Raw genomic sequence first — 10,168 nt, 5'->3', positions numbered from 1 at the left:
CATAAGGATGGAATTGAGTTTAATTAACCTGCATTGCATACAAGCTTGGCATACACGTAGTCATTCGTATATGCAGCCAAATTTTCATTTAAATCACATCATATCAAACATGATTTTATGCACAAAATTTATGTTTGATGAAATTCAGGTTCAATGCCTCTATCATGATTTTATCTTTAAATTTGGGTTTTAATAAAAGCTTAAATTTCATAACTAAAAAATTGAATATAATGCAACACAATTTCAAGTGAATTTGGTAATTACACAAAATATTCTTTTTGACAATTAAACATTTAAAAGTTTTAAGAATTATACCTAAATCAATTTAGATAAAAAAAAAAAAAATTCAAACATGAATCACTTTATTTGAAACTTAACTTTTGATGAAAAACAGTTTTGTAAAATTAAAAGTATTCAAAATTAAGTTTTCAAGCTCTATTCAAATACAAAGTATACAAAATCGGTTACAACTGGCTCCTCCAAACACAGGCTGCCATATTATTAGAAGCGCAAAAATCAGTTATACAACATCGTTAGTTGATGTAATAGCCAACTCATGATGACAAAAGAATGAAACCTTTTGGGCCTGACACTTCACAAAATGATAATATAAAAATCTTTCATCCAAGGTTCCTTTTTCTAATATAAAATAAAATAAACTAAAGGAATATTGAAAAAAAAAAAATCTATAGGAATTCTATAAAACAAAAATTCATCGTACATGTTTACAATATTTGCAAGGAAATCACCATGAAAAGGGGCTAGCTCCGAGCAAAAATATTTCATTTTCCACATCTTTTACCCATTGACAAACACGGTTGCAAGTCTTTATTGCCAAGGCCTGCATATACTCGTTGTGCAAAAACATTTGAGAACTTATCCTACCAGAGTGGCAAAAAATATAAATGCAATTTGTAAAATTTGACCATTGACTACTACTTTAATATAGCTCCCCTCTCCGTCTTTCTCTTATTTCTAAGTAATACACAAAATGGTTTTTCCAAGAAAGTAGAGCTTCAATTTCACTAATTTGTTTCTTCCCCCTTCACCTGCTCTTTTTACTCTTTTCCCAAACAAATGGACCAAAGAGATTCTTTCAAAAAAAGAAAAAGAAAAAAATAGCAACTACAGCAATTCTAATGATTTAAAAAACAAAAACCAAGAACGATATTATTGTAATCTGAAACATGCATAAGAAACACAGTGCGGTTTCAAACTTGTAATATTTTTAGTATCAGGTCTTCATGGGAAGTTAAATTATGAATCTACACCTAGGCACTGATAAGATAATATATGAGATGGGACATTCACAATGTTAACAGAAGATAAGAAGATAATGAAGATACATTGTAAAGAAGGTAAAAGTTGTACCTTGTCTGCAAGGGGATCAAAGGCAGCATAAAGCTCAAAATCCTGTGTCATCCAACAGAGAAGAACTGCCACAAAAAAAAGATCCTAGTAATTTCATCGGAGTTCAATTAGTTTGTATTTCATTGGCATAAATCTAAAAAATCACCTCATGGTGAACAAGCTCAACCTTTCCATTGAATAATAACTCTTTCTAAAATAATCATCCAGGCTTAAAATTAAGAACAAAGCCACAAATTAAGACATGAACTTATACCCTCCACCCCCCATTCCCCCATATACAAGAAAAGAGAGAAAGTTCATTAAATTGAATCAAAGAGTTGCATCTGCTCATAACTGCAGACTCAAAATATTATAAATATGCATACCTTGGATATATGACGATAAGTATGGATGTTTGGATGACCACTGCATAACCACTTTTGAGTAGAATGTATTTTGAAAGAATTAATTTTGGAAGAACGAATTTTATGTTTGAGAATATTCAACAAAAGTAAATTTCTAATAGTTTTTTTTTTTTTTGGTAGAGTGTCAAGTAAAATTACCAAAAAGATATAAAACTAAAATATTATAAATGAGGACAATTTTTTTAAAATCTGGATCCATGTGTGTCTGAATGCACTTTGATCAACAGACGTAGGGCCAAAGGAAAGAAAACCTAACTTCCTGCTGAATGTGGGTTTCACAAAACCCAATGACAAAAAGAATTATGCCATTTCCATACCCATGCATAATTTTTCTACCAAATTGACACGCAGTACAAAATGATGATGTATAGTGAAGACAAACATTTCATACAGAAAACTAAACATACTTTGAGGTATGAACCACTATTTATTACCATAGTTTTCATCTCTTCTAAATTGAGTTTTGTGAGGCCCAATTCCTTGATCATGCATGGATGCAAAAAGTTTCTGGTAAGCTCTATACAGTCTGCAACAATGAAGACAAGTTATAGTTCGGACAAGAACTGGAATGCATAATGAAAAAGAAAAAACAGAAAGAAAGAAAAAACCCATGACATCGAAAGGCATAAAAATTGAACAAGTTGCGATAACATTTAAACCTTTTGTGCAGCTGAGGAGTATTAATCGATGACGAGAACTCAGAAGAGACATATTGATCCAGATATATACTGCGGTATATGAAATGCCACAACCCAGCTGGACCCCCAATTCCAGAATTAGGTTCCCTAAATCTTTCAGGAGAATCTGATGGAAGCATGTTCTGGCCCAAATGAGATGATCCAGAATGAGGTATTGGTGGCAGATCCTCGACATGCATCCCCCCATCTAGCAAGGACCTCTGAACTTCACTAAGGACGTTTGACTTCAAAAGGACCACTTCAATACGAATCCTACAAATTGGCATGCAAATTTCTGAACCATGCAAAAGAAAGATAATTGCTACAGAGACATAAGATCTCTTTGTAAAGTTAAGGTATAGACTACCTTCAACAATAGCATGGTTGCATTATAAACCAACATATACCTGCAATCCTTAAGATGATAAAATGCATCTGAACTAGTGGTTAGCAACATCAAGTATGTGTCAGCCTGCCACAGACATATATATATATAAAGCTCTGTCATTAATGTTCTAATGTATAAAATATAACAAATGTACCAATGATCTATGTATTAAAATCTGACTCACATCAAAATAATGGATATAAGCATACAAAAATGCTGAAGGATTATATCTTGGTAAGCAAACTGGAGAAAATGATTCTGACGTCCTGCATAGGTACAGCCCAAGTAATAGAGTATGAAAATGCAGTATAGTATGATAAAGCAAAGAAATCCATTTAAAACAATTTGCTAGTCCAAAGATATAAATTGTTTAGCTGTTTGAATGTTCAATAACAACAGGAAATGAGCAAGATTGAATATTAACACAATGTTAGGGCTAATCGAGAATGAAGCGGCAAACCAATTGTCACCTGATCTAAAAGATGGCCATTGTATAATGGAACATTATTCAGAACGCCTTAGTTGCGGAAACTTTAGGCAGAACTCTACGCGTAAAATTTACTTTTTAACAAAATTTAGATTTCTGAGAAGGATTTAGGAACTCCAAGGTAAAAAAAATTCTAATAGGAATATAATAGAACTGGTGAATATAGAAAAGTAATACAAGTTTTATTGAAATAATCCCTCATCAAAGAGATATCAGAACTGAGATGGAAGATGAGGATTATGAAAGGAATACAGATACCCAGGTGTTTGAGATACCTAGAACTCTCCCCAACTTCTCTCTCAATTCAAAATGATTACTGCCCAACTGACTTCCCCCCTTCTCCCTTTTATTTCCCTCCATGTGCAGGCCTATTTTAGCAGGTCTGAACTCTAACCCTCCAGGCCCGGCTAATATTTTTTTAATAAATAATATTTTTTTATTTTATTTTTAAAATATCTTGTTATTTTTTAATAAAATAATATATTGTTATTTTTCAATAAAATAATATCTTATTATTTATTTGTTATTTTTTAATAAAATAAAATCTTGTGATTTTTTAATTTTCGTAATCTTCTCACTTCTCACTTGGTAAACACATTTTTTCTTAGCCCTAAATTCCTTCACCGTTATTGCTCTTCTCTCTTTTGCCAAATTTCACTACTCTTACGCCCCCTTCTCAACCTCTCATCCCTTCCAAACCAGTCATCGCTCACCATCGACTCTCAAGACTTTCGCAACTGATAGTAAGTCCCCATTCTTTGTACTCTTTGCTCTTTTTTGTCCCATTGACAAAATTGCGTCTTTCTAAACTTTCCATTAAAAAATAACATATTATTTCTACATATCTTGTTCTTGTTTGTTGGGCAAGTGTTTATGTGTGTGATTTATTTTTTTATTTGTTTCTCTTTATTTATTTATTGTTGGGAAATTCTCGGATAAGTTGGTTGGTGGATATCTTCAAAGCTGATAGTAATGCATTTTTTGAAGTCTTAGTAGGCTTGAAAGTCTGGGCCAAGCCTTGTATTTTTTAAAGACAATCCAGGTCAAACTTATAATTTGGCTTGTATCAGGCTAACAAACCAAGTCAGACTTGAAATAATTTACATAGGCATAGCTCATCTAGACTAAAATCTGGCTTGACCTGGATCATTTACACATACTCCTAACTGTCTACTGGATAGTTATTACAAATAATCACCTCCTGATATCCTAATACCCTACTCTCCCTTTTAATCTTCCTACTGTAGACCTTCTTAATGGGGAGAGGGGGGTTGCTAAAAAATATTAGCAGCTCATGGTTAATTTTCAAAATGTGGTGAACACGTAAGATATTAGCTACTCTGAACATTATTAGCCATTTGGGCATTTAATGTTCCTAAATTGGAAATTCTTTTACATCAGATTTCATAAATCATAGACCCTGTTTGAATACTGTTTCTAAAAATAGCTTTTTGGTTTTCAGAACAAAAAAAAAAAAAAAATCCATTTGATAAGGCATGTTTTGTAAAAGAAAAATTAAAAATTGCAACTGCTTTTTTGTTTTTAGAATCAAATTTAGAGAATATATCTGAGTTGTTTTTGTTTTGTGTTTTGACTTTTAATTTTCAAAACAAAAAAACACAGAAAATACTTGTTTCCATAACTATTCTACAAAACAATTTTAAGAGCAAAAAAATCAGAACACAATCAAACAGACCCAAAATTTTCCCCATAATTATCTCTAAAAGAAAACATCAGAATGGTTATGACTTCCATTACCAAAATAAACAATCAGCTAAATCTCTAACGAATGAAGAAGAGTAAATTATACAATCAAACCATTTTTTAATGCTATCTGAAAAATTAAACCTGGACAACTTTACTTGCCTGAAGGATTCTGATGACATAACAAAGTTGGCCAGCAGCAGCATATCATCTGGATGAAGGGAAGCTTTCTGAGCACCAACAAGACTAATTACCTGCATTCAAACCTTCAATGTGTTATTTTATGTCAGTAAATAAATAGACAAAAGAAATAAAGGAAACAGAGGGAAAAAGTGATAAAGAAGAGAGATATGAAAAGCAATTTCAGAATTCTGTATTATCTGGACCTGAGTTACACAAGACAAGCAGAAACCTATATATCGTATACAGGAAAGCTTGCTAGACAAGCTGGGAGCAAGATAAGGAAAATGAGATCAGCCACACCTGATCAGAACTAATATATAACTGAAGCCTAACTGTCATAACTGAACAGCCAACAAACCAATCTAGCTATAACAAACAAACTGAGGTGTATTGAGCACCCAATAGGCTTGGTTCCAGTGGATAACAGCCAACAACAGAATATACAAGTAGCTCAGTAGATACAGTAGATAAAAGATACAAATAGAGTAAACTACATTCTCCTATATACACAAAAATAAGTAGTGTCAAACCTGGTGCCTGCACATCAGTATTGCAAACAAAACACCTGAATCAGCAACATCTTGCAAGATAGCACCTGCAGCTTGCCTTGTTGCATATGCAAGAGGAAGACAAGTATAGGCATGAAGAAATGTAGCTGGATTCCTGAAATGGTCGGACAAATAACAATATTTATTATTAAAATATAAAATAGAATATTGGGAAACTGGCCATGCTAAGAGCAGAGAAACAAACCAACTGAAAGAGTGGATTAGGGAAGAGAAGACAATGTTCGTTCCACCAAGCAAGGGTGTCATATCGAACTTCGGATTCTTCTCAAAACATCTGTTTACTGATTTTGTTAGTATAACAAGCATCTGCACATGTGTGAACAACAGGGATGTATCATATAACCATCACACCGTTTGAATGTCTAAAAGAACCAATAGTAATTTGAGAAGCACAGAAGCAGGCATAGTGAGCAAGCAAATGAATCCAGAATTTTTTACAATACAACTCAGTTATACCTGACCATAAATTAGCTCCAACTGTCCCCTTAATGACTCATAAGGTTCCTCTGTGGAGCTGATGCAGACTAAGTAAATTGGTCCTTTCACAAGAAAAACCACCTAAACCATAATTTAAAACCAAGAGTTTACAACATTGAAGCATTGTATCGGTGCAGCAAGATATAACAGATAAACAGACTCTTTCCCAGGTTTTTGAAAAGTGGTGCAACCCACCCCCTCAAAAAAAAAAAAAAAAAAAGACCACTGACATGGTAAAGCAGCAATATTATTTTGATAAGAAGTTTGAAAATTTGCATTATTTGGGTAGAAAGTCCCTCTTTCTCCTAAACACTACTCACATAAGATGAGCAGCTCACTGTCGAAAAAGCAAAGATAGCCACCAAGTGTCATTTATACTTTAAAGATAAGCAAGGATTAAAATATAATTTAGCCTAACATAATAATTTCAATCGAAGAAATGCTCAAATGAAAACATACTATTCAAGCATAAAATCATTAAAAGATTAAAAACATATGATCTCAGACCTGATGCTTTCCAGCCCTCACCAATTTGACAGAGTCACCCCTAGAAAACAGAAAACAAAGAGAGCGGTGCAAAATTATATTCAAATATAGTAAAAGAACATTGGCGGCATTAAATTAACCAGAAAGGGAAAGAAGCATGATACCCGTTCTCGACAAAGGAAATGATTGCTTGCAAAGTTGCTGAAAACCCTGCAAGCTTGTGTTCATCTCCATACCTAGAAGGCAATAAATGGTGTAATTAATGGAAGATCATGTGAATATGTAATGTGAGGAGTTTTGGCAAAGCTAAACACTAACCTAGAATATATAGGTTTGCCAGAATGACTGAGAATGAAGAAATGCTTCTTCCTTTTCCTCCATGATATGGAAGCATCATCCTGCACTTTATTCATTAATCAAACAGAATATGCATCTATACATCCTAATAGAGAGTGTGTGTGTTTTTCTTGCCTCATTGGCATCAACAAAGTTAAACTACTAGGGATGCCGTTTATACCTCATCGAGATGTCGTTTCCCTGGAATCCAAGAAGTGTGGGAATCGGAGATTGAGATTGAATCGATCTCAATCCTCATGTCGTCATGCTCTATTTGTTCATGTTCAAGGTCAATTAGTGAACCGCTGGTGGCGCTGGTGCTGCCTCTTTCACCGGCGTAACCGCTACTGCTAGGGCTGGAGGGTGCATCCATTTCGACCTCCGAACCGGTCCTCCTCACACACGCGGCAACTGAACCGGGTTCGATAGAAACCATGGATTCTACCTCTCCCTCCTCCGCCATAGTGATAGTTGCGGAGAGAGTAAGGATTGGGATTTTTGAAATTCTCCGCTGCCTGCCAGTCCTTGCTGACTCTGACCGGTAGTTGCATCCAACGGACGTTCGCGTTCAGAGCCCGCCACGCTCACGCACAGCCATTTGCGGGCCGGGCTTTTTTGTGGCCCAACCCTTTTAGTTCGGATGGGCCTCCACAGGACCTGCTCCTTATGGCAACCAAGGTGGGATTTTAATTTTATTTATTTATTTATTTTATGTGTGTGTGTGTGTATTTTTCCTGAGATATAAGGAAGAAAGAATACATAATCGGCATAATTAGGATATTCGCTCAATGCATGGTCCAATAATGTTTATGTCGGTTTGCGCATCAAACTTGTCTAAAGTTTTGATCCAATTAAAATCAGGTAACAAGTCTACTTTTTCTTATTCAATTAAGAAAAAATTATTTATCTTTGGAATAGGAAATTAATGAAAATATTTTCATAAATCATAATAAGTGTTCTTACAGTGTGAGGTTTTTATATAATAAATATTATATTTATAAATTTTTTTTATAATATATATTAAAGGTAGTATATAAATCAATTCATGTACTACCCTTAGTACATAATTAAGTTTGTAAAAACTTATAAACAAAAAATTTATAAATATAATATATCTCATAAAATATTTGGAAATATGTTTTTTATATTGCATGAAACACTCAAAGTGTCTCATGCAACACAGAGAAAAAAAAAACAGATGACATCCAGAGAGAAAAAAGAAAAAGTTATAGGTAGGCCTACCAAAATTAATTATGGTATTCACTGTTTGTCTGTTTTATGAGGAAATTTTATTTTATGTAGCATAAACATATTTCCCTAAAACATTATATAAATTCGTAATTATTTTTTGTATTTTTCATGGTAAACATTATAGGTGTGGGCCTATCAAAATTAGTTATGGTATTTGTGGTGTAGAATGATACAGCCTTTTGCGTGGGTCCCAAAAATAAACCGCAAAACAACCAAACTGAAAACCATATCATAAACCAAACCCCACCAATCATTGAACAAGCGGGCCTACTTTCCAGTTTTGCTCCCATAATGGCCCCATCCATCATCCCCTTCCCCTCATCATTTAGATTTTTTTGACATCAACACAAACACAATCCAATCCTAAAAATGAAAGATAACCATTAACCAGAAACAATAACACAGGAAAGAGAGCATATAGGTATCGTCACGTACATTCTCTATTTGAATAAATAACAATGCTTCAAAAGATCCATCCTCCTTAAAAGCAAACACAAACCTCAGGTTTCGAATTAATAACTGAAACCTCATATACATGAATTTAATGACCAAACAAAACAAAACTGAATAATACTATAAAACCATGCCAATATATATAGTGACATAAAGAAGAAGGTAAAATAAAAAGCTTTGGTGATCGCTATTCAGTCTTGGAACCCGGTTTTGGCCCAAATGGCATTTCGGACCCTGCTGAGATCTCGTCCCTTGAGAGTTCTTCCTACACCTTCGTGAACAGAGAAGGAAGCCATCCTTGTCCTTGCAAGAAACTCATGCGGTGGCAACCTCACACTCCTCTCAACATCGTAACCCTCGTTCTCTTCCTCGTCCTCGATGCTGTTCCTCCTCCGGTTGTTATTATTCTCTCTGTACTCGTTCCCTAATATCTTTGACCAATCGGGGATGTTGACCGGCAGCGACGCCGCGCGACCACCGGAGTCTACCATCTTTGAGGAAGAGCCGTGAAGGGATCTGCTGAACTCGAGCGAGTTAGCACGGCCCGAGTTGTAAATATCTGACTCGTCGAATTCAAACCCGGAATCGGAATCCATGGTTAGCGACGGTGTCGAGTCTCTGTCTTGAGAGACAGGGAACAAGTTGTGGCTTCGTGTGGCAAAGTAGCTCTTACTTGTTGCCATATTCTAAACTCTAAAGCATACGCAGCAGGTTTTTTGAATTTAATAATAATAATGCTAATATGAGTGGAAGTTTCTCTTCTTCTTTCCTCTATTTTTTTAGTTGCATCGTCAATGGTTTTCTTTCTCCTACGTTGTTTTATGGTTATGGTTCCTCAAATCCATGCCCTTTGATGTGCTTTTATAAAAGGGTTTTCTACTTGCTTTTCTTTATTCTCGCTATTATGTACTATCCCGTGAAAAAAGTTAAATAAAGAAAATGGTGGGTTGCATTATGGATAAGGTTCCATCTTCTCTCTCCTCTCTCTTTCTCGAGTTTATTTTCATTAACTTAATTATATGCTATTTTAATATATATATATATATAATTGTGTTATTTTAAATGAGAAAAATAAATAAATCATGGGAAGAAAAGGAGGACCAAAAAAAAATATAGATCACATCTCTTAATTATATCATTTAAAAAGAAATATTTTTTTCTATTTAAATGTGTATGAAAGTATCAAAGCACCCATGACCCACCCATTTACAAGAATTTTGTTTATAAAAGGATAGAATAGATAGTGAGACTGTTATTAAAAATGAAAGGATGTAACATCAAGCACGTATATCGTTATTTGTTATTTCAGCTTAACCGGTCTCCTCGAGTTTTAGTCCTTGAGAGTTCAGTTATATTAAAAACTTGATAGCAAGAATTTGTGT

General features: G+C 34.3%; 2 protein-coding genes across 3 annotated transcripts; both read right to left on the bottom strand.

Annotated features, from left to right (window-relative positions):
* Positions 1-501: 501 nt before the first annotated feature.
* Positions 502-7,604, bottom strand: LOC133302964 (vacuolar fusion protein MON1 homolog). Of its 2 annotated transcripts, none has more exons than XM_061502785.1 (14): positions 7,264-7,604; positions 7,065-7,144; positions 6,911-6,982; positions 6,768-6,807; positions 6,240-6,341; positions 5,968-6,089; positions 5,745-5,877; positions 5,194-5,285; positions 3,025-3,106; positions 2,860-2,924; positions 2,435-2,725; positions 2,210-2,301; positions 1,372-1,455; positions 502-841 (listed from the first exon to the last, which is right to left on the bottom strand). In XM_061502785.1, exons 1-13 carry the CDS (start codon positions 7,543-7,545, stop codon positions 1,406-1,408), a joined length of 1,503 nt encoding a protein of 500 aa, XP_061358769.1. In that variant the 5' UTR covers positions 7,546-7,604; the 3' UTR covers positions 502-841; positions 1,372-1,405. The 2 variants fall into 2 exon arrangements, with proteins under 2 accessions (XP_061358769.1, XP_061358768.1); XM_061502784.1 differs by having other exon boundaries at positions 503-841; positions 1,372-1,436.
* Positions 7,605-8,837: 1,233 nt separating this feature from the next.
* Positions 8,838-9,578, bottom strand: LOC133302976 (protein S40-4). The gene has a single exon (XM_061502801.1). The coding sequence runs from the start codon at positions 9,467-9,469 to the stop codon at positions 8,978-8,980; it is 492 nt and encodes a 163-aa protein (XP_061358785.1). The 5' UTR covers positions 9,470-9,578; the 3' UTR covers positions 8,838-8,977.
* Between the last annotated feature and the right edge of the window lie 590 nt (positions 9,579-10,168).

The sequence above is a fragment of the Gastrolobium bilobum genome, unplaced genomic scaffold (genome assembly GCF_033153095.1).
Source record: "Gastrolobium bilobum isolate Gb01-03AN ecotype WA unplaced genomic scaffold, APGP_CSIRO_Gbil_v1 utg6923, whole genome shotgun sequence".
Taxonomy (NCBI): domain Eukaryota; kingdom Viridiplantae; phylum Streptophyta; class Magnoliopsida; order Fabales; family Fabaceae; genus Gastrolobium; species Gastrolobium bilobum.
The sequence above is the reverse complement of the archived record's forward strand: the minus strand, read 5'-3'. Positions and strand labels throughout refer to the sequence as shown.

Coding starts and splice junctions, on each gene's coding strand:
- LOC133302964 (XM_061502784.1), bottom strand. CDS start 7,545: ATGGCGGAGGAGGGAGAGGTAGAATCCATGGTTTCTATCGAACCCGGT. Junction 6,983..7,064: donor GGCAAACCTATATATTCTAG/GTTAGTGTTTAG, acceptor ATTGCCTTCTAG/GTATGGAGATGAACACAAGC. Junction 2,726..2,859: donor TATCATCTTAAGGATTGCAG/GTATATGTTGGT, acceptor GCCAATTTGTAG/GATTCGTATTGAAGTGGTCC.
- LOC133302976 (XM_061502801.1), bottom strand. CDS start 9,469: ATGGCAACAAGTAAGAGCTACTTTGCCACACGAAGCCACAACTTGTTC.